Source organism: Bactrocera tryoni, chromosome 3, assembly GCF_016617805.1.
Source record: "Bactrocera tryoni isolate S06 chromosome 3, CSIRO_BtryS06_freeze2, whole genome shotgun sequence".
Taxonomy (NCBI): Eukaryota; Metazoa; Arthropoda; class Insecta; order Diptera; family Tephritidae; genus Bactrocera; species Bactrocera tryoni.
Window position 1 is genome coordinate 9,986,512 of NC_052501.1, and position 25,417 is coordinate 10,011,928.

Genomic DNA, 25,417 nt, shown 5'->3' on the forward strand with positions numbered 1-25,417 from the left:
TGGAATTTGTGAAGACTATTATCGTTGCCGAAGCTGGTGCTTATTCTTTTTTTTAGCCCTTAATATAAATCTGTATTTTAGCAGAGATATTTCGTCGACGAAGAGGGCTCTTCAGTGATCTTTATTGCCATCAGACAGGTGCAAGTTGCGTTTCACAAGTTGAGATTGCGCTAAAACATTAAAATTTTCGTCAGTCATAATATATATTAACGATCTTAGTCTCTACGGATAAATTTTTCTTTTGTAAAATGAGCTCAACTGGAAAAGAGTTATACGAATTTTTTCTTCTTTAAGAAAGCATCCTACATAGCAGCCAAAGTTTTGGTAGATTTTCAGATATGTATTATTGAACCACGTCTGTGCATATTCTAATCGCTGTAATCATTTTGATATTATTTTCTCTCATTACAGGTATCTTGGATACGCAAAAAAGACTATCATCTACTGACAGTGGGACTGACTACCTACAGCAGTGATGAGCGATTCAGCGCCACGCATTTGAAGCATTCCGAGGTAATATTTATGATAATAAATATCTATCTATATGACTCTTGCACGCTATAAGGAAGTTTATTAAAATACACCTTTCGTGTTGCAAAGTAACCTGAATAAGCTCATTATTTGTCAAGTTTGTCCCATATTATAAGAAACTGACCAAATACAAAAAAATAAAATAAAAATTTATTGAAAAACTTTTCACACTTTAAAACTCAAAAATTTTCCGTGTCTTGCATTCGTTAATGCACCAACACTCACTCATAAATACTACACACACACACATGCGCAGCAAAGTGTCCACTGCAACGGATGCACTTGGCATACGTGCAACGCTCGCCGCACGCGTGAATTCGTGAGTGATGTGCCATTGCGTCACGAGTGCAATGAATGTTGCATGCGCATGTGTGGTTAGAATAGCTGGCCGCAGCGATGAAACGTGACCGGCATAAAGTGGTGCGCCTACACACACATTAACGCATACAGCGCCAGCTGACCCCCGACGGGCTTAAGGAAAAAGGGTGCAATAACAGCAAGGCATCAACGGCAATCAAGCAGCCAAATGCGACAAGCCGCATAAATATAACTCAGCGCAGCAGCGGCCGTGTGCGACAATTCGCAGCGCATTCACACTTTGTTGCGGAAATGCCAGCTAAATCCAGATAAAAGCAAAAAAAAAGAAATTGAAAAATTTTTAAAAAAATTGCAAGCAAACAGTTCGAAGTGTTTGGCTGGAAAAAGCGCTGTGTACATTTTTCTGCAAAAATCTAAATTTTTTGTGCGCGCACTATTGGTGTCCATAATCAATTTCATTTTGATTTTTCATTTCGCTTTGGTTCGCTGTACGTTACAAGTAAAATGCATTAGTTCACGCGCAAGTGGCAACATTTGCCGCACCCAAAATCCACTGCCACTGATTGTGTTACATTTATCTGCGAATGCTGTTAGCATATTATCCAACAATTTTTCACTGTTACTATTTATATTTCTATTTCTATTTCCATTTCTATGTTTTCTCTTTTTCAACTCTTCGCCTCACTTCATGTCGTTCGTTCGATTGTGGACCTGCTGGCGACTCGGACACCCACCCATCCAATTGCATTGGTGTTCACTAACGCGCGATTGTCCAATTCAATCGTGATGTGGCATGCCACAGGATTGGACGCTGCAAATAAAATTTGTGCAACTACGTGATGCGGGCGTCTATGAATGTCAAGTGTCAACCCATCCGCCCACATCAATATTTCTGCATTTGAATGTTGTCGGTGAGTATCGCCCGCTCAAATCTAACTAAGTACTTATGTGTGTGTGTAAGCGGATGTTAGAGTGTATTTGTCGTGTGTGTGCACAAGTTGATTGCATACAATTTAACAGATTGTCTGTGCTGGTGCTGCCACTACAGCATACGAATATTTAGATTTCTTCAGAACGAGAAAGAAATGGCAAATAGAAAGATCACCAGCTTATTTGGTGTATTTTATGCTGCTTGTCTGCGGATTAAGCCAAATAAATCTACTGAAAGCGTATTCGATGCAGAGTGCTTGCAAATGCAGAAATAAGTTGAGTGTATACAACAACAACAAACTGAATAGAGAATATGTGCTGTGCAGCGCTGACCCGAGGCGTATGATGAATATTTATCAGCAAGATTTACGGTTGTGGCTTATAAATAGATGCATAGTTGCTGTTTTAGAACCCAATTGAGTTTTTGTAGCTAATATGTTTGCTAAAATAGTTGATCTTTGACATGGTTTGAGATGGCTTGAAGTTCATCCTCTTTAGATCATGATCTCTTGTGCTTTACACTCTTCTAAACAACCCACTTGAAATGGATCACTTCTTTGATATCTGAGAAGCAAATATAACATTTTGCTTGAATCTCCGTTTCCGTCTAGGTATTCATGAAAGAAGTATGTTTGAAGATTATTACAGTAATATTGACCATTTTGTATCATACGGATATACGCTTAATAAAGCTTTATTGAAATACATTAAATTCCTTTACCCTCACTCACTGAATAATGTGTGAAACTTCTGTTTGTTCTTCACTTTTAAAGTTTAAAGTTAACAAAAATGTATTTTCAGTATCTTAAATATATAACATTTAGTAAAGTTTGTTTATCATTATTATGAAAAACCGTGGCTGAATTCTTCATTTCTAATCCTTTATAATTCAAACAACACACATCATGAATTATATAATATCAAGATCTTTTTGTGCACAGCACAGCCCAGTTAAGTAGTTCTTAATTATCTTAATGCTTCCTCTATGGCCTCCTCTTAAAGGCTCTATGTCTGCATAATCAGGTGAATACGGGTAGTGGTTAATGGTGAAAATGTGATTTTTGGTCAAATAATGTGTCACAAGCTTCGATCGATGAGACGATTCTGACCAATTTTTGGTCGTCAATCAATTTGTGCAGAACAAACCGTGCACACACCTGTCGTAAGGCCAAATGTTCGGTTAAAATGCGACAAATTGATATTTTGGAGATGTTCAATTCCATTTCCATCTATTTCACGAATGATATCGGCTGATTTTTGATGAATTCACGCACAGTTTCGATGGAATTTCCGGTGATCACGGATTTTCATTGGCCCACATGTTGAACGTCATTTATGTCCTCACGACTACTTTAAAAACGTTGAAACCGCTCGTGCTCTCTGCTACGGGATAGAAAATCATAGCCATAAACTTGTTTCATGAATTGATATGTTTCGGTAAAAGTTTTACCAATTTTAAAACAAAATTCAATCTTGGCTCTTTGTTCGAAGCTCATTTTTGCACCGATAACACAAACATGCTGACACTTAAAACGCAATAACTTCACTTCCAATCAATGAAATGTCATGAAATTCCCACTGAACTATCGATAAAGATAGCAGATTCTAACGCATTAACCGGCATATAGATGACGCCACCACGGGGCGCTAGATTCAAAGAGTTCTGTTTACTTTGGAAAGCACCTTGCAGGATGAATATCCAGGTGATCTCCGGACACAGAATTAACAGTTAAATTACTAAAAAAAGTTATGAAAATTTAATGATGCTATATCCACTTGAGATGACTATATCCCCTTGTTTAGTTAAAAAAACAGTTCGATTACTTTGTTATGGGATGGCTTACAGCTCCTTTAGCGAATTATTTTTTATTTCTTTGATGGACTGAAAACGGGTTCCACGGGACGGCAATTTCAGTTTGGTGAACAGTAAAAAATCACACAGAGCCAAATCTGTTGAATACACTGGCTTATCGATGATATTCATTGCGTTTTCGACCTTAAATTCAGTCACAAACCCCCTCTTTACGGACGAGTCTAGCAAGAATACGTTTCCTATCCAAAATATCCACCAAAATCATTCAAGTCTTCTCGCGAGAGAAGCGGAGCTCTCTTGCCATCTCTCTACCACTTGGCTAACGATTTTCATCAACCATATCCTTCACTTTTTTAATATTTTCATCAGTTGAAGAGATCGAACGTCGTCGTCAACGATCTCTCGACCGTCTTTGAAGGATTTGTACCACTCGTAGGCTTGTGTTTCGAAATGCTGTTTTCAGAGTCGGTTGGACCGATATAAATACATATATATTTGTCAGATTGTGAACGAAAGAATGCGCGTTTTGACAAAAATCGATATTTTAAGCGACTCTGCATGACAAATTTTTCACAAACTACTAGTTTCTGGATCATTAACTGCATTAATTTAATGTTCTATGATGATAATGATATCAGAAAATTTGTTTTTCCTGAAAGGCGCCGACGGCAACAAGGAAGCCAAGACATTTCAAAATAAATCACTGGTTTTAAAGAATATCCAAATCTGATTTTTCAAATCCTCAAATTTATTAAATTTGATACAAAACTTACAAGTGTTACCAAATAAAGGTATACATACATCTATCATTTAAATAAATTCTTGCTTTTTCAAATGCGACATATTTCCCGAAATAGCGCTTTAAATTTATTGCGCTACGTTCAGTATCTGCGCAATTGCGCGTTCATTTTGTTATTTATGGAAATGAATTGCTTAACAAATGCGAAATTGTAACCGAACTGTAAATTCAAATATAATCAAAACATAATCACGAAATCATTAACTCATGTGCTCATGCACCCGATGTGCCATTGAGTGCACTAGAAAAATGAGCTCAAGGACGCGTCACTGTCCTGCGTATGGTAACATGCAGCACTCGCAACGCCGTACACGATGCACACACTTAGCCATATACCGTGCATGTGTGTGTATATGGCTGAGTGTGGCCTGTGTGTGAGTGTGAGCGCATGTGGGGCGCAAGAGCAATTTGTGGCCATGAGCGCCCTAGCAAGCAGCCATGCGATGGCGGAAGAGCAGAGTGGGCTCGTGCTGGGGTTAAGCGCACCCTCAACTGTGCACTTTTACAGGCATTTAAATTTCTATTTAAATTTGTAATAAATTTTATTGTATAAATTATCTATGTGTGTGCTCATTAAAGCATACAAGTAAGCCTCTACCAGTTGCTGTTTTTGTTGTTTTGAGATTCAAATTTATTATTATTACGATATTATTTTGTGCTTGGTTGCATTAGAAGCCCTAATGTTCGGAACTAAATGCGAACTATAATTCGAATAAGCAGCGCGGCCTCGTAAATATAATTCATTGTCAAACAACCTCCACGCACACACACACACACACACTTCCAGTCAAAGCACCCACCTATACAATAAAAACACACCTATACAACAAACACACACCTACATAACAAACACACACCTATACAGCAAGTACCCACACACTAGCGGCTGTTGCTGTATTAATATGCGTGCATTTTTGTTAAATCTAATGAATATGCTATAACGCCATAAAGTATGCTACATAAATAACAATGGCGTATTTTAAGTAAATACAAAAACACCAACAAATGCATAATGCAATCGGTTTGGCATAGCATGGACGGACATTAGCATTTTATACGCTTGGCAATTAAAGTTGCGTTAATGAAGCGCACACAATGGCGCTCACGTGCCTTCGCCATGTGCATAGGTCCGCATGCATTTACAGCAACACTGCTGCCCGGCTCTACATTCCCCCCTATTGTTTTATATAATTTGCAATTAAACTAACAACGTAGTTACGTTGGCTGGCTCCCTAAACATTCATTGTAATTTTCAGGCAAAATGCGAAATAGTTTCATGATTTGCACCTATTCTGCATATTTCCGCCATTGTTGGGCGTTTGTAAATAATATTCTTTATGAAACAATGTAATTTGGAAAATCAAAACTTACTTTGATATACAAATATGTACATATAGATATATTTCATAAAGATAATAATCACAATAATAATTCTTTGAATTAAATTTATTTCATTGTTAAATATTGTGAAAGAAAAATTATCAAATGTATTTTTTACATATCGCCACCTAAAATGCAAAAAAAAACGTATAACCAAAAACTCGAAATTGAGTCTTTTGTTGCTTACGATTCACTACATCATATTGCATATATGTATGCAATAAATTTTAAGCTTCCGGTACCAGACGTAACCATTATATAGCCATTAATAATAACCAATTTATAACCAAAATATTGAATTTTGTTTCATATAAGTGTAATATCGTTTTTCCTTCACGTGTTAACTTATGAAAAGTAATGTTACGTTATTTTGCATTTGGTTAACGATATGCTTTCAAGAAAATACATAAAGAAACTTCTATAATATTTTAATTGAAGGTTAAAGGTTCTTTTCAAAATTCAAGAATAATTTATTTCCAGTTAATACTTTATTCAGAAAAAGAAAAAAATGTAACTTAGGTTACAACGAAAAAAGAATAAGTTTGACAAATAAATGAATGAAATGATTCCGTAATAAATCTTGATTTTTATCGACCAGTTTTTATGGCACCTACAAAATTTTTCGGAAATTGTAGCATTAAATTCATCTATGCTAACTTTTGTGATGATATCTCGTCAAATAAAAAATATTTCCATACTGATGGTTTATGCAAATAAGCAAATAATTGGAGAAAAAACGTGTTGAAAATTGGAGATCGTTATCGCCAAAACTAAGAGATTATTTCGCATATATACAGACAGTCGGATGTCGCTAAATGAACTCAGCTCAACAAGCAGATCAGGTCCTACTGTTATCAAATTGAAATATGGACTTTGTCCATTTCATCTCCGGCTATAATATATTTATGCCAAGGAATTTTCCAGTCATCATAGCACTTGAAAAAATCCTCCGTCGTGATGACCATCAGACCCTGCTGCGATTGAGCTTTTATATCCTCAATTGAGTCAAAATAGTGTCCTCTGAGTGTTCATGTGAATTTGCTAAATAGCCAGAAGTTACACGAAGGTAAATCAAAATGTGGCGAAATGTTTACGAATAACCAATGCGGTATGAGATGGTGCATTATCTCACTTCTTTGTTCAATTAATATAGATTTATGTATGCTTCAAGTTTTAAGCTTCCGGTAGCAGATAAACCATTTATCATTTTATAACCAAAACTCAAAAATATTCTTTCTCTATATTTCAATCTGATTTATAATTGTAGAAAGTGGAAAGTTATTTTTTATAAAGATTTTCAGCTCTGCAAAATAAGAAGTAAGGAAGGGCTATGTTCGAGTGAAACCGAACATTGTATACTCTTGAAACTGGCAAGAATCAACGCCAGGGAAACACCTGGCCTTGATGTAAAACGTCAACTAGAGGAACGGAATCCAATTATATAAATACATTTACTGTATATAACTCTCATACTGGCATATTTGGCATTCGATTTGTTATAATAGCAAACATTATTATGGGAATTGGGGGTCGACCCAATTTTCTACATTAACTATTACCATGTCACATACAAAAAAAATATTCCCTGGGTTTCATTAAAATACCTCACATACAATCAACATTCATATGGAACAAAATCAGTCATATGTTCGAATATCCTGGTAAAAGTTATCAGGGAGATAGGTCAAGTTTTCGCCTAAATGCATACATATATTTTAAGCAGAAATATATACTGTTATGACTAAAACATGTTCTGCAAGTTTCAGCGATATAACTCAAATACTGACCGACATTTCCAGTATAAAGCCACCTGGAAGTTCGAAAATCTTTATATTAGGAATATAGGGGCTCATGTGAGTATTAATCCGATTAATGCATATCCCATATATTGATCGATCCACATATTCGGTACATAGGCACTTGAACAGTTTCGATTGGATTTGGACAATTTTTGAAATTTCAATCAAATTGTGCACATAAATATAGTTTGACATTCGGAGCATATTTTCGAAAATAGTTACAAGCACGTTTTCTTCATTTTTGTATCCATCATCCATCATTTTTGAGTCCATCTCAAAGTTAGTGATATCTCCAATTATCAATCGCGTATACAATACGCCGCGTCAATACCTCACGCCACTCTACCTCGATTATTCAATTCTACCACAATTCGCGTGAACTCGATTGCCAGCACCGGCAAATCGTCTTCGGAATTGGAGTCTCGCCGCCCCACTCGACGATATTTATTATTAATAACTTTATAAAATATAAATTTATTGTTCTAAATAAAATTATTAAAAAAAACCAAAGTGTATACAGGCATTTTCAGTTTAATTAAAGCAGTGGTGTGTTCTCTCGATATATTGGGTATAAATTTAATCATTCTTTAATACCGAAATATTTCCTTTTGTCTTCCTCCACTTTTCACTTCACTTTAAAGAAATTTTTAAACTCAGAATTCTTGATTTGATTTCTCTTTTCTCCTACAAATACTTTAAACAAAGAATAAATAAAAATCATAGTGGCATCTCAAACTAAAAACAAGTTTTGGATGGTTCTTGGGTTGTAGTATGTTACTCCTTGATGAGCTTGGGATATTGATGCGTTTAATAACCTGACATGCTTCAGGTCTTAAGAAGTATATATGGCAGAATATTAACATTTTTGCCAAATTAACTTTTATGCCCGAATAGGATAGACATTTTTAAGCAACCGCTTAATGCTCGCAGCTCTGCTGGGACATTTCTAAGAGCTAGCTAATTCTGTATCATCTGGAAATCTGTAAAATTATCTGTAAAATTGATTTTCATTAAATATATATATATACATATTTCAACATAGTATTAACACAATACATTGATATTGAGTTAGATCTTTACTGCAGTGATTTTGCCATTTCTTTTTATGTTTCGGAAACCGAAACTTTGTCAAAATAAACCTATGACGTTATGAGCTGCATATAAAAGCCTGAATTTAGGTTGCTGTACCGCAAATTACATAAAATTGGTTTTAGCGGCAAATGATATTTAGATCTCATTAGAGCTCTCCAAGCCTGGTGATTCTCACTGCAATATCGACTTCAGACTGAAATCTGTCACATTTTTGTCATATGTAGCGACCTTTGTGTGTTTGTTGCACAGAACCGAAGCTTTAGACATTCATTTTATTGGTTTTAAATTCTGTCTTTACATGATAATCATCCAAGCTATATTAAACAAAAATGTCAAAAACATGTGTAAGCCTTGACAGCTGGTTTGACGGCTGGGTTGACAGCTATCTTTTTAGAAAATTCCATGCTATACAACTAAAATCTGTAACCTTCGGATCATTTGCAAGTTTGCTTGTATGTTTGTTTGTGTTTCAATTAAATGACTGTCAATATTTTAATTAGAGAAATATAAATATTTATTGAAAGCACAAAGATTATCATCATATTTGGTTGAAATTGACGGGATCAAAAGTCATTTCTTGCGCACGATATAATCAAATATCGGCTTTAGGGGAAATTATAATTAAAACAAAAACAGCATTCGAGTATTTAAAGCAACAAATAACTAAAACAGCAACAAAAAAATTTTATTTCGTTTATAAATGAATTGGCAACTTAGCTAAGCGGATTACAGCTACACGAGGCCGTGAATATCTTTTTGCATTAAATAATTGCATTTGTGTGCTAAATCCTCACGTATTGTGCGACATAATAACTGGAAGCGGTGATATTTAATTAATGGTATTATAGCTATATTTCACGGTGGGCGTTGGTGGCAGCAATCAGCGCAAAGTCGATTTTACCAGTTTAAGCTGTCGCTAACAAAATGACAATTGCAAAGGCATAAGCCAGTCAAAAACTGCATATATGTATAGGTTTATATGCATATGTGCTGGTGGTATATACATATGTATATATACTATATATATGTGTATATATTCACATGTATTAATAACTAACAAACACTAATTTTCGCAAACCAATTTTCATTTCAATTTTACGGCGCTCGTGACACGCCACTGCAATTTTCAATGATGCTGCTTGCTGGTACAACAACCAATGCGACAACAAACAACATTTGTATTGCAACAATAATCAACAAAATCAACTCAACTTCAATTGGCCGGCGGCAATGTGCCTGGAATTTGCAATTAACTTTTTGTCGTTATTTCACTTCTATTGCTACATCGCACATTCAATTCGCTTAGAAGCGCGTGCTGAAATCTCTGGACCGCCAATACGCTATCTGACACCGGGCTCTACGCTGCGCCTGCAATGTCGCGTCGTGCAGAATACGGAGGCGTCCGAGTTCATATTCTGGTATCATGACAACCGCATGATCAACTATGACAGTGATCGGGGCATCAATGTTTCGACGGAGCCAGGTGAGTGAATTTTGTGAATAAGTATGATATAAGTATATAATCGATTATTTTTCAATGAATGAGGGAGTTGCTAATAAAATTGTTTATAATTTTGTATTAATAATTAATTATCGCTTGAGTCTCCAAAAACACTCAAGTTGAACAAAATTTTTGTTATTAAATAATCCCAACATTTTTGGCATTCTCTTTGATCTAGCTGTAGTATTCAGCAGTTGAAGTGACTTACCAGCCGATTTATGAAGACTTTTTCTTACAAAAAAAATATTTTTATCAGAAAAATATCTACTATTGCCAAGTGACGGCCATCGTTAGAAGAAAAATTTTTTTTTGTTAGTCAAAAATGTCAACGAACCCAGGCTACATCGTGGCGGTATACACCTTTCTAACTATTTTTGCATAGCGATTACGGCCTCATTTTGTGATTGACAGTCAAAAAATTTTAATTATCATTATTGCATATAAAATGTTCAAGTCCAGAAGACTAAATCATCAGTTTAATCAGAAAGTAATTGCTTTTGTATAATTGAAGCATCAGTATTTGAAAAATAAAAATTTATTTGAAATTAGTTTTTAGTATTATTATTTAAAAGAATTTTATATACAGAGTAGATATTATTCGTAAATAAGTGCCATTAATTTTATTATTAACACAAATACCGTGCAGTCTTCTATATACATACACAAGCATAGCGCTACATGCTCAGCAGTGAAAATATCTATTAATAAACTACTTCAAAACTAGTACACTACTAGTTGCAAGCAGTAGCTTTTAATTATGAGTATTTACGTGCCGATTTCGAAAAAAAATATACAAGTCTCATACTAGCTCACAATAAGTAACGAATTGTTTTATTTCAAATCATATACTCAGAAAAAATTTTAACTTGAATTTTAAGTCACTTTTGAATTACAAAATACGCTTTTATAAAAAAAATATTGGTTCCCTGATACAACTTTGCCCTCTTTCTGCATCAACTCATCGAAAAATTGCTACAAGTCTAGTGCTTTTCGGAACACTTCGCTACTAGTCAGCAAATTCATATTTTAACCCACACTTTTCCTCACTAGTTGACTATTTCACATTTTTGTGTACAAGTTAAAACATCTACATACACGCATAAATACCTAGATTCGCCTTAAGTGATGCAACAAATGTGTTTGCTTTCATTTCCGTGCGCAAACAATAACCACACTTTACGATTATTTTATATACAATTTCACATATTTGCGCTATGAAGTGCATTTTCTCATATCGAGAGCACAGCCGAGTTGAAATTCAATATTTTGTATGCCACGAGGGCTATGAATTTGCATATACACGCCACTGCGGGTATACGGATAAGCAGCAGCACTTGCGTCAATCAACTATCACTTCCGCTTTTCCTCGACGCATTTGCATAACACATGCTAGCCATTTTGCAAAGCAATTGGTAGGATACAGCATGCTGGTACAAGAGTGTGGCGATAAGTGATCACGAATAGAACAAGAACTGTTTTCGAGCGTCCAATGACCTTAAACAGCCCTACATATATGTATATATTGATAGTATTTTGAACAGGTCCTCGGTCCTTCTGTGGTTTTCTTAAATCAAAATAAGTAAACTATTGTCTAAAATTAGTGTCATAATATATAAAAAAATTAAAAAAGATAATATTTCTAACTATTTTTCCTTCATATCTCACAGATTTCCAATCATCGGAGTTAACAATACAACGCACACGCCGTGAGCATTCCGGAAATTTTACCTGCGTAGCCAGTAATACACAACCTGCAAGTGTGTTGGTGCATATTTTCAAAGGTGAGAGAAAAGATATATGTATATTTTGCAAAGATACCGAAACATTGTACAATAAAAGCCTACTATCCATATCACATATTTTAAGAAGTCGAATACTCCTTTAATCATGAGTACTGTATACGAATTGAAACAAGGATACCTTAGCGTCGTAAGTAATTTCCGAAAGCCGCACAGGGCTCCTTCTAAACAGAATGCTTTCATGGAAGAATAATATTGAGGACAGAGCAAGGATGACATTGATTGCTATACTGCTGCAGAGTCGTCATTAGTAAAATATGGAGAATTTTACCACATATAGTGCTCTATCTCTAGAACACCATAGTCAAGCTCATTATGTTCCTTACGGTCTTTTGGTGGTACATAACGCCAGAAAATATTATACTTACTATGAAGCTCAAAAACTTTCATGAGTGCTGCTCATTAGCATACAAGATACCATTGGGTTCTTATCAATAAATCCCATAGATCCGCCCATAGATAGAGTCGGAAAGTGTGTGGCTGCGAAAGTTGCTAAGAGATTCAGAATATCGATTTTCAAATAGAAGAAGTTAATAAGCGCTTGTTCTGAGTAAGGTTAGCCATTATCTTGGGTTGAGAACCCTACCGAAAACCATCTTTAGAATAGGCCATTTAACATAAAATGAAAATTTTATGAAAGCAATGTTATTTAGCCAACGGGTAGACATCTAAGAGGCGTTGGTTCGAAGGGAATTACCCAGAGATCTTTGATGACGCCTAAGTTAGCTATGGGAAAGTCGAATAGGCTGATGAGATTTAAAAGCCGTTTATGGAGATTTCATGCGCTTTGAACAATATTTAAAGTTGTTCAATAGAGCAAATGCTAAGTAAAATATAAATTGGGATGCAACAGATGTTAAACTGTGTAAATTATAGGGTTTTCAATAGGGAGCTATAAACGTTTTTTTTTTAACAAAGCAAGAACAGTTTGGTGTGGCTTGTAGGCCGGCGGCGTCATTGGGCCGTACTTCTTCCATGATGATCAAAACCGGCACGTTTCTGTGAATGGGAGTCGCTACCGCGAACATTTTTGGCCGAACTGAATGATATAGAATTAATGTGCGGCTTCAACAGCGAATGTCCCAATCGATTTATTGAAAACCAAGTTTGGTGAATGTGTTATCTCAAGAAATGGTCCAGTCAAATGGGCGCCTCGGTCATGACACCGTTACACTATTTCCTGCTATGTCAAGTCTATGGTCTATGCTAATAAGCCGGCGATGATTGATGTACCTCGTAGGAATATCGAACGTGAAATTGTTTTGTGACCATGGCCATTATCTAGCCAGTTCTTAAAGTACATAAGGATAAATTATTCCGTCGCTTTTATAATTTTCTTTTCGTAAAATCAGTATTTGTCTACTTTTCTAGACGTAGTTCTTAAAATAGTACCAACGCCTTCTTTAATACATGCTGACAAGTATTCTTAAATAGAAAAATAGTAAAAAAAAAAGCAAGCGTGTTCCTGTCACGTGCCAATACAATTGCCAGACGAGAGCGAAATTGCATTACATAGCCAAACTCAATTGCGCACAACAACAAGCAGCAACAAGTCTCCACTAAATAGCTCGACTTGTGTTGCCAATAAATTAAACAGCTTCTCAACACCTGTCATTGATGCGCCGACTGCACTTGTGGCGATAATTGCAAATGACGTGAGTGTCTATGCGCCAGCAAAGAAATTTCTCAAGTGGCCAAAAAGCGCCAACACACACATATATATACGTATGTATATAAGGCTAGTATGTGTGCATATAAGGGCAGCAAGTACGTGACGCGGCAGGAGGACGCGAGAGGAGAAATGTGTGAAAAGAAAAGAAAAAAAGAAGAAATGTTGGCATACGTGTACCACCTTTTACCCTAGTGGGAGTAAATCTTTTTTATATGTGGAAAAATTAGTTCAACCAAAAGACAACAATAATAACAGCAGCTATATATATGACTTTAAGTAGGTCTGGGATTTAGTAGAATAATCAGACGATTTATTAACATACTTCAAGATTAAAGTACAGTAGATTTAAAGCCTCTTTCCAGGAGAGTTAAATATAAAAAGTCATTTAAGGGCATATCCTTTGTGACTGGTAAAGAAATATGTTTTTGGCAATTATTTCTATATATAAATAGTTTTAAAATTTTTAGTAAAATGTGCCTTTTTATATATGTGAACACCAAAAAGATATTGCCAAAAATTTAATTTAATTATAAAGATAAGAATTTGCCATTATGTTTTAAAAATAATCAGATAACCCCACAAAAAATAGTTTGGAGACCGTGCCACAGGTTCACAAAGTAAGATAAGCGCTCACCAAAAGTTTCCTTCAATAAATTGATTGTTGTTGGCTGTATGACGTGTAGCACCGAATTTTGCGAACCAAACGTTGTCAACATAAACATCACTCATTTGTGGCACGGAAAAGTCTTTAATCATCATGTTTGACCAAAGAGTGACTTTCTGAGAAGGTAAGGCTGCCTCTATAATGGCCTGCGAGTAATCATCATCTTAAACGTGAGAGTTTACTTTACTAGCATACCCATTAAACCAAAAAAGAGCTCCATCGCTGAACAAAATGTTCTTGTGAAAACCGGAATCAGTGGACATCTCGTTTTGGACCTATTCACCGAACGTGCAAGGCCATTGAAGGCCGTTGGGCTTCAACTCTTGCATGATTTGGACCAAGAATCTTCCGCAAAATCTTAGATAAAGTGTTTGGGTAAAGCTCCAATTTTTGAGAACGACGGCGGTTGGATTCATTCGAGTCTTCTGCCATACTCTGCTTTACAGTGCCTTCCGTTTGCACTGATACAGTGGTGCATTACCAATCCATGGTTGCTCGAATTACAGACTCTGCAGGGCGATAATGTACCAAATACTGGACGCAGCTCGCCAATCACTATTTTGGTAAGAAATTTTCACGATTTGCATACGTTTTTCAGGAGTATGTTCATTCTTCATTCATACATAAAGTGACACACCAAACTAAGTATAAATCAAATAACAGCTGTCAGAAAGAACGACTCCGATTTTTTATTGTCCCGTTGAAAACCACGCGTCTAAAAGGACTTCCGTTATAGTTACTCTGTGAGTATTTAGGAACAGAGTTCCAAACAATTTAGTTTAAATGATTTATTCGGCAATTCTCAGGATAAACTTTCCTGTTCCCAATTATTAAATTGGAAGATATTTACAATCATCTTGTAATGTAGGTATATCATATATGTATATATAAAAAATGAATACATATGTACCACACAAGTAAAAACTTTCATCAATTGTATCTAAATGGACTGTTTTTGACACTTTCGCCATTGCCATTTCAATTTTATCCAAAAACCTCGATTACTCTTTCACTAAACTATAATATAGCTACGCGTATACGGATTAATTGAATTAAGCCATTTCATTTAGCAAACTCCGACTGACAGTATCACGTTGAGGGTCAGTAGCAGGCAGTCAAAACTCAATCAGTCAGTTTGAAATTAATTTGGGAAATTCTGCGAATGACAATCGAAACCTGCAGTGGAAATAAACACGCCAATTAATATCTACGAATTCCAAATGGAACTGTGATAATTTACTAAATATTTGCTGGTGATTCTAAAAAATATTTAACAAGTATAAATTTGGCATTCGTGCAATGTTATGACTAATTTTCACTTCAATTTGTGCCCCAAATTCGCGAGTATATTAGTTATAATAAATACTTTGGGGTTAAGGCCTCTGAGATTTCGATGTAATTAGTACACATATGTATGAAATATATGTATATTGCACATAAAGCGTGTGTTCTTAAGAAGAGCATTTCTTAGAGTTAAGTTGTCAAGGCGAATTTGACAATTTTCTACAGTATCAATTTGCATAAAAATCTCAATTTTAAAGAACATGTCAGTGTTCAGATACATTACTCTTTTTTCAGCTGCGGAGTACAAAGGACTTTATTTAGTTACAAGTAAGAAGAGTAAAAGTGGAAGTAATTTGCACTTCGAAATTTAACCGAAAGGATTAATGGCTTCATACATTAATTTCAAATAAGATATCTGAGCCTCTAAAAAGACATCCTTTATAAGTAAATTTGTCCCTACACATACATATATTGAATTTTAGACAACGTCTTGCTGTCAACGTACATAATGGATATAGGAAAAATAAACATGTACCAAGAAATGCCAGAATGAAGCCAAACATGCGAGTCCAAGCTGTCTCTATGACAATAGACACGTTTGTAATGCAACGCATGATGACAGGCGCGTATGAATTTCTAACCACAAGGCAAAGCTTCAGGCGTGTTGGGACGCTCTACATTCATATAGTGTGTGCGCATGTGTAGGAGTGAGTTTAAAGTAAGTAAGATAATAGAGAACCCTACAAAAGCAGCATAAATTAGATATTCCTCTCAGATGTTCTAACAAGATGTTTTAGCCTTTGGCCGTATTAGAAGCTGCCTTAATGGACTTATTAATGTTAACTATTATAGCTCTTGCTAATCAGAATATGTACACTTTAATAATCGTCATCGACTCAGGATGATTTATGATGCGAACGTGCAGTAATTTTGCAAGGTGATTTTTTCTTAGAATGTATATGGTAGGAATAGAACTAATTATTCAACAGGAGCAACGGAGGAGTATACGTTCAGTATCTTTTCTGTAAGTTCATTACTTTCAAAGTTTATAACCTAAGTATGTAATAACTTCAAAGTAGTTCATGGAAGTGTTACATTTAGTCTTTATAAATTAATTGAAAGCAAAAAAAATTATTAAAATTCTTCGAAGGAGTTAAACACGTTGAAGGTTGGTCAAATAGTGCCTAACCTCGCTATCAATAGAATTCAGTGTCTTGTATGGATGCCAAGCCTGACCATACCGCAATCGCAGAAAATTGTAAATCTGATGAGCTAGCAAAAAAATGCTGCCTAGAACCGCTATCGGTAGAATTGGAGCGTGTCGGTGCTCTCGTATCCTCTTACGTTCTACGACTAGATAACTGGGCTTTGCGAAAGCTTAGCCAGCGCTGGGCAAAAGTGTCGCAAAATTCTTTTGGCCCAAAATTTATTGGAAGAGATCTAGTGATGTCTTTTTTTCAGTAAGGCTGTTAATAGAACATTGGTCTACTGGCGTCCAAGCAGTAAGGTCGGGAATGCTACCAGAACTGATCTGCAGAAGCTGTATGAAAGAAAATGCGGTGAAAACAATTCAACACTGCCTTCTTGACTATCCCGCGTTTGGTAGGTCAAATCTTAAATATTTGGGAGCGCATAGTTTCAGACATCCCACCGAACTGGCGTGAATGGAAATTAAACGCGTGTGCAAATTTATGTTCGCTACTAAGCCTTTTGCTAATTTTTACGTTCGGAAACAGGAGTTCTTTTTGTCTATGGCTTCACAAAGGATTACATATAGCAGTCTACGTGCGATCTTTGATCGGCCATAACCTGACTCTCTCTGTCAAATAAGATTTGATTTTTCTTCTTAAACACCGCTTCAGATATGAATAATATCAAACCTCTAATGTTGTCGCTGAATTTTAGGAACTATTTGCTTATGTTGCCAGCAGATATTGCTTGGATGGTATACATACTATATACCTTAGAAAGGTTTATGTGGTGTTCTTTGTGCACTTTTCAAGAAACATCATAAGCGTTCCATACGTCTAGAATGATCTGTGTTTAGTTAGATTCCGACGATGCTATGGCCGATCATCGTTTTGGTTTCGCTATTCTAGTAAGAGTAAAGATTACTCTGACTATTTGAGAAGTATTGCGTTGTGAAATGGGAGTTTAGGACTTCGCTTATATAGTCGTTTATGGTAATACCACTCTTCTGAGAAAAACTGGGTTAGTTAACGAAAGGCGAAGACAAATCGGGTCCAAGTAGTCTCACTGCAATGAACTTGACTGGCATAGGTCACCGAGAGTGGTATGATTCCAATTGTTCGTAAGTTATTCGGCAACTAGTAGGGAAACCCATTTCTAAATTTTCGGTTTATATTTCTTAGGTTTAGATTTCTTGCATGAAAAGTTGGGCCGGTTTGGCTATGTACGGTTGTCAACCCTCTTGTCTGTCCGTATATCGTGTATCTAAACCGAACAAATATAAACCGAAAATCTAGAAATGGGTTCCGTCAATCACTCAGTCATTGGTCACTCAGTTTTTGAGATATCGTTCAAAAAGTTTTCCCACGCCACTTTTTTCCCATGAAGCATCTCATATCTTGGAAACGTCGATATAGGATCACTATAAGATAAAGCTGTTATTCAAATTGATAGATTAAGCCCAAGTCTTTGTATACAAATCCTTTTTAACTTGGACACAGATAATTGTCGGAGAAAAGCCGACAGCTTTCGAAGAAAACTCAAGCATATATGTACATACATATCTACCATACAAACAACGATCAATGTAACAAGCGCAATAAAGCGCAAATTCGGTTAATAATATATTTTGCAAACTAAGTTAAATTTTGTATTGTCTTTGCGCCACAAGCTCAACCAATTCTCTAAAAGTCTTCCAAAACCCATAGTAGATTACTGTTTTAGTTTCCGCAGAGCGAAGCTAAATTTGTTATAAAAACTTTGCTCGTAAATTTTGCTGCCATTAATATCGTATCACGTATGTATGTAATGTTTGCTCGTATTTATATAGACATAAAGGTACCGTTGTGCAGTTACAAGTACATTGGCATATACTTCGAGTAACTTACGCATATCTGTGTGACATAAAATGTGGCAACATAAAACGTTCAACATAAAAATAATACTAAAATATTAAATGTTGCACGTTGTTTGCGGTTGTGGCAAAGCGGCAAGCGCTCCGGTTGTTGAAAAGGCTAAATTGTCAGCAACGGTGGTTGGTGGATATTTAAGAGAATTGAATTTTTTCCGTTGTTTGCAAATGCGCTTACTATAATGCTTTTGCTGCCGCGTGTTGGCCCGCTGCGGTCGTTGATGTTTGTTACGGCAATTGCTTGCCACATGCACGTAGCCAGCATCATTCAGCGCGCATTCCTTGCGCGAGTAATAAAAGTTATTTATGAAAATTGCAAAACCATGAACTGCGCTAACGCCATGCCACGTGCCACAAATACCTAAGCCTACGGCGACCATGACGCACTAACTGAAAAACTTACATTAAGCAGTTATGCCTACTTGAGTGTGTGTGTAGCGCAAATGCAAATGCTCGGCAGCCCAGCATTGTCTGTCTGCGTCCGTGTGATGTTGCTGCGTGCCACACCAGCCACGGCAGTCAGTCAGTCAGTCGCTTGGCTGTAAAATAAACGCACACATGCAAATACGCACACCATAACATGTGTCACATACATACAGACACGTACATATAGTTTTGTTCAAAGCGTTGACATCGGCGTTGATGGCGAGCAAACGCGACAACGCTGACAACAGCGGCGCAAATTACTCTCAAAAGTGTATACACGTGTAATCGATACGCACACACACATTCGTATGCATGTATATATGTGTATATTTGTATGTGTGTGCGTGTAATTTTACACTTTGCTTGCCATATATTGGCGATTGACAAAACCGCAATGACAACAGCGTTGCTGCGAAATATTTGTACGCGCACAGCGGCAGCTGCGGAGCAGACACTGTGAAAATATTCTGGTTTCAAGTAAATATTGGATTGCTTTAGTATTTGTTTGCCGCTTGGAACTTAAATATTTGCAAATTCTTATTAAACACTTAAAATACTTTGGTCTATACTCCGAACAACGAGTTGAGAATGCGTGTCATTCAAAGTTAAATTTTTTTAATTTTATATGTCACGGCAGTTATCTCTGTTTTACTACTCTTCGTCTCTTCGCACAAACGATAACCGAAAGACTTTACACCGAGATATATTGATGGCATTTGGTACGAGTATTCCTCATTGTGGACCAAACCGAGCTAAAATGCTGAAATTTGGCGAATAGTCACGGAAAAATGGAAAATAACACAGGTCCGAGTCCTTTAAAAGACTTGATGTACATGTCTTAAACATTTCTGTACATTCTCCTTTTAGTTAGAAAAAGAGAAAACCTGAACGACCATTCTATCTCTTTTAGTTTAGTATTACTTTAGCTTACAAAAAGGTGAAAATGGGTGCTTTTGGTCTACATCCATTCAACAGTGCAGTTGCTTCTATTCCTTAAACATTTGGCAACATGCAAAATATGTTAACAAAATTAGGACAATGTAAAATGTTTTCTGTTACTAAGCTGCGAATTGGTGCAGTGTCCTTAGAAGAATATGTCGATCATTAGCCCTTTACAAGGTCAAATTCAGTCACCAAGTCATTTATAAGTAAACAACTGCAGTACGAGCATGGTCAAAGATGGTTCACAATTTCACCTAATTATCGTAGAATTCAGTTTATCTCAAGTAATGCTATATGGCAACTTCGCCCTCAAGTTTTTTGAAATGATTTGAAACTTCTTAGAAACTCTCTAATTTAGCACAAATGATTTTCTGTCTTTACAGTTGACTTTATGTATAACCACATATGTATGTCAAGAAATAAAGAAGAGCTAAGTTCGGGTATAACCGAACATACTCTTGCAGAAAGATAAGTACCTTCAAAAGTAACCCGGAGGTTCGAAAATTATTAAATAATGTACATATATAGCGCTGAGGAAGTACTGACCCGATTCAAACCATTTGCGACACACAGACATAATATTATCAAGAAGGGATACTCTCTGAATTTCAATTATATATCTCCCACATAGACCAATATTTTCGGTAAAAAGTCAACTATAAGCATTGAGTCTACTGATTAGGTACCAAAGGCCGAATAGTTTTGGCTCGATTTGAGCAAATTTTGGTCATACGGTCGAAAAAGGGACTATTCTTGTATTGTCTTGTTTTGTTGGTACACTCTTCTTTCATATGTGAAGTTTCATTTCAATCTGCCAACTCATTCTTCGTTTACAAGCCATTAAGTGATGCCGTGTCACATCATATTTTTACAATGGAATAAATTGATTATCGTACAGTGATAAAATTCTTATTTTGGAAGGTAGTTTGGCACCAAGAGAAATTCACGAATGAATTTTAAACGTGTATAATGATTGTTCACCTGCAATTAGAAAAGTAGAATGAAGGGTTGCTGAATTTAAACGTGGTCGTACAAGCCTTGGAGACGATCTACGTAAAGGACGTCCAAAAAGCGCATCAACACCAGAAGTTATAGCCAAAATACAAGATACGGTTTTGGTAGATCGTCGATTGACTGAAAGAGATTTAGTAGAGGCTCTACACATCTCATTAGGCAGTGTGAGCCATATATGTATATGAGTGAAATTTTGCGTTTTAGAAAGCTGTGCACAATGAGAGCCATATTCACTAACAATGGAACAAAAACACATTCGAATGAGACTTTCTCAGCAATATTTGGAGCGTTTTAAAAGGGATGAAGTGGATTTTGTGCATCGGTTTTCACAATAAATGAGACTTGGGTCTATCACCATGATCCTGAATCAAAACAAGAGACTAAAGAGTGGTGTGAATCGGACAAGAAGGTTATGACATCAGTTTTTTGAGATGTGAGAGGAATTTTGTTTTGTGGATTACTTGCAAAATGCTAAAACAATTAATTCTGAATACCACCTGTTGAAGGTTTTGCAGACATTTCGGGTTCTCACTTCAGGGATGGGCATCATAAAATTGTGTTTTCTCATCAAACGACAAAAGTTATTGAACAACCTGATATATAACGAGTTGAAATTCTGTCTGCTTGTCTGTTGGTGCAAGCTGTAAAAAAAAGTATGAGTAGACGTAATCGGACCAATGAAAGCGAACTTTTATAATTTGCGAAAAGGTTTCATAGCGAAGACTGGATATTTACAAAAGATAATGCCCCTATAAATGTTGCAAGGTATCCGAAGATATTTCTCGAGTCGAAAAGTATGCCGTTGTTGGATTGGCCAACTATAAGTCCACAACTGAATCCAATTGTGGATTTTTGGAGCATTCTTTTCCCAAACGTTTACGAAGTTCGACAACAATTTGATAGCTTAAAAGAAGCCATTTTGAGAAATGAGCAGATATCGACATAAGCGTACTTGAAAATTTAGTAAATTCGATGCCCCGACGATTAAAATTGGTTCCAGAGTGAAAGGAAGATTCAATATGTTACTAGTCTAATAAACAGCTTAAACGTTGAATGTAAATATTAATTAAACTCATTTATATTTTTTATCAATCCTTGTTTTGCACAAATATCAACTTTCGTTGAAGAAAATTTTCAAATTTGTTTTGAATTAATAAAATTATTCAAATTGTTGTAAATATTTTTGTTATTTAACATGATCATTAATGACTTATTTAAAGGAAATAATAGAAAAATTGATGAGGTCAAAGTTCGCAAAAAAAACACAAAATATGATGCAAAAATATTAATTTTACTGAGCTACCACGATTAGTTTTCGGTGACATATACAACCGTTAGGTGAACTAAATTATTATACTGCTGCAACAGATTGCGACAGGGTCTGTAAAAAAATTGGAATCGGAATCCCAAATCTTTGAGAAGTGTTTACAGAGTTCGTTTGTCATTTTTAGCAAGTTAAGTACAGTAGCACTCCATAGGGGTGAGAGGAGGACATTATATTACTGCTTGAAAAGTAAGCGAACACACTGGGGAAGTCGTGTGCTCTCTCGTAATAAAATAATAATAATACCAGCGATTAATCACTGTATAACCAATTTGAAATAAAGTAGCAACTTTTATGCATTAAGACTTAAGTCAGGTTCTGTTTAATGCTCAAACTCTTCATGGAAGTTATACATTTTTAAAGTTTCATTCGCAACAATTAAAATATCCACTTTATCTATATATAATACATTTCCTCCAAAAATTCCAAATAACAACTAATAGCTGTAATCAATGTAATTATTTCAAAACTAAGCTAGCCCAAATATTTCCTGATTTCACACAAACAAAAACAAAACATATAATCTAGTTGTAATTCTCTCATTTGCTAGCCACTCTCATATTTAGCGACTATTAATCTGCTTTGCTGTGTTACTAAACAAAATTCTGATTTTAATACCGCTTTATGTTATGTTTTGTATCAACAGGTGATAATCCAGCAGCGATGTATCACGGTCATGTGGGCGGATCGACTAAATCATATCAGACGCATTTGCATGGCATTACGGCCATAATAGCCATGGCTTACCGAATAATACAAACATATGTGCATGTTAACCTGGCATAATTACGCTGACGAGCAGCAACAACAAAAAGCGCCACAAAAACGACAACAGCGAGGAACACACAGCAGTTAAGGAGCGAAGCGGTATTTTGGTGCACGAAAACCTTTTGACGCTGCTGCACAGAAATAACACGTGTTTACTAACAAAAACACACATGAGTATATACGAGTACATACATACTGTAGGTATTTATATGGCTAGGCATTTAAGTTGAATAAAACATCTAATAAGGCATAATGTAAGCGGGCATAATGTTAGTTGGTCATGGGTTCACGGGTGCTTGGGCGTTTATGAGTGTGAATGTGGGGCAATTGTGTGGTGTGGTGGTGTGGGTGTGCGCGGTAAATGTAAGCATAGAAAGTGGTATAGTAAAAAAGAAATGATATGAAGTAGACGATTTAGCGATGAAACATAAACATATAAGCCGAGTGTCGGTATAAAAATTGAGGGTGTGAAATTGTAGCAAATTAATTAAACGAAAATGGTAAAAAATTAAAATTATTGCAAGTTTATGTGTGTGTTAAGTCTGTGCTTTTCTAAAGATCATGGTTATAGAAAATTTGAAAAGTAAATTTAGCAGAAATATAGTAATTTTTTAATACTTTTTTTTGAAAAATTTCGAAATATTTTAGATTAAGATTTTTTAATAAAAAAAAATATATTTTTATTTCTTTTTATATGCGATTCACACAACAATAACAATTTTGGAAAATCTTGGATTTTGTAAATGTTTATGTATATATTTATGAAGTAAGAAATACAAAAGAGAAATAATAATTAAAAATAATTTGATTTAAAACTTGCAAAAATCCTTAGCTAATCATGTCCTTAAAATCTATATATGTAAATATAAAATCAATAATCAAAATATAAAATATTAAAAAAAATCAAAATATAAAGCAAAAATTCAAAACTTTTTAATATCGAGTTAAGCTCTTTAGATAATAAATATTTATATAATTTAGTAATATAATGTGCAGTGTAGAGTTTAAAAAAAAGCTAAATACGCAAACAAATTAAAAGGAAAATGTATGAAATATTTGATGAAAAATTAAAAAATTTTTAGACAAAAAAAGAGGATAAAGATAACTAAATGCATATAAATAAATTAATTAAACTAAAATAATATAAAGTAAAATAAAATTAAATGAAATAAATTAAAATAAAGTAAAGTAAAACAAAATAAAATAAATTAAAATAAAACAAAATAAAAAACCAAAATACAATAATAAAAAAAATAAAATTAAATTAAATTAAAAATAAAAAAAAATTTAAATAAAATAAAATAATAAAAAATGAAATAAAATAAATAAATAAATAAGATAAAAAAATAAAATTACATTATATTATAATTATCATAAATAATACGAAATAAAAAAATATTAATTATAATGTAATTTATGATATTATGGCAAAATTGTTTTAATTGAAACTGTAAATATTACACTATTAATTATGGTACTCAATACTTCAAAATATTTTTAAAATAATTTTATAAATAATTATAAATTTTTTTATAGCTAATTACTATTTTTTACCAAAAATAAGGCTCTTGTTTTCAAATAGCTTTTTCTTCACGTACGAGTTCACTAAATTTGCATCGAATTGCAACTACACTTTTTAAATGCTTTTAGAATTAATTTTTTACATAACTACAAATAAATTTTCTTCTACAAATATGTATATATAACTTAAAGGTTATAGTTATTTTATGATTTCTCGCTTCCAAGTTTTATTAATTTTGTCCAAATCGCGATAAAATATTTTATGAATAAATATTAACAATTTGATCTTTCAACATATATAATTTAATAACACAAAAGTTAGCTAAATAAACTAAAAGAAATTTTTTATCTGTTTTTCTTCAAAAAAATTTTTTTTTCGCTTCCGACTATCCCCGAAAATCTTATATATAATTTTATAGACAATTAAAAATTATTTTTTAATCGCAAATTATATATAATTCAATAACATAAAGGTTTAGTTAAATTAAAACAAATTATTGGTATATTTTCATTAAAATATTTTCAGCTCTGTTTTCATAAAATTCGCTTTAAAAAAATTATAAAACTCATGCTTGATGACTTTCAACGAAAGCTGTTTATGATTTTGAAAAAAAAAAAACAATATATATATATATATAAAGTTTATACACATTACTAAACTTTATCTATAACTACTATACTTAATTTAATACTTAAGCCTAGAGGCAAACATTGTACATAAAGTAAACTTTCTAAGTAAG

The 25,417-nt window shown here is 34.5% G+C and overlaps 1 protein-coding gene across 2 annotated transcripts in view; it reads left to right on the plus strand.

The window, feature by feature from the left end:
- LOC120771012 overlaps positions 1-23,648 on the plus strand; it is a 160,561-nt gene extending 136,913 nt beyond the window's left edge. The window contains exons 3-9 of one of the 2 annotated variants that reach the window (XR_005704947.1): positions 412-513; positions 1,652-1,760; positions 9,969-10,145; positions 11,831-11,944; positions 14,224-14,422; positions 14,489-14,861; positions 23,035-23,120. Coding sequence is in view for 1 of the 2 variants with exons in the window: in XM_040098788.1 (XP_039954722.1) it covers positions 412-513; positions 1,652-1,760; positions 9,969-10,145; positions 11,831-11,944; positions 23,035-23,174 (642 nt within the window). In the remaining variant the exon portion in view is untranslated. Of the gene's footprint in view, positions 1-411; positions 514-1,651; positions 1,761-9,968; positions 10,146-11,830; positions 11,945-14,223; positions 14,423-14,488; positions 14,862-23,034 lie in introns of both variants that reach the window. The other variant, XM_040098788.1, reaches the window with a different exon arrangement.
- Positions 23,649-25,417: the final 1,769 nt, after the last annotated feature.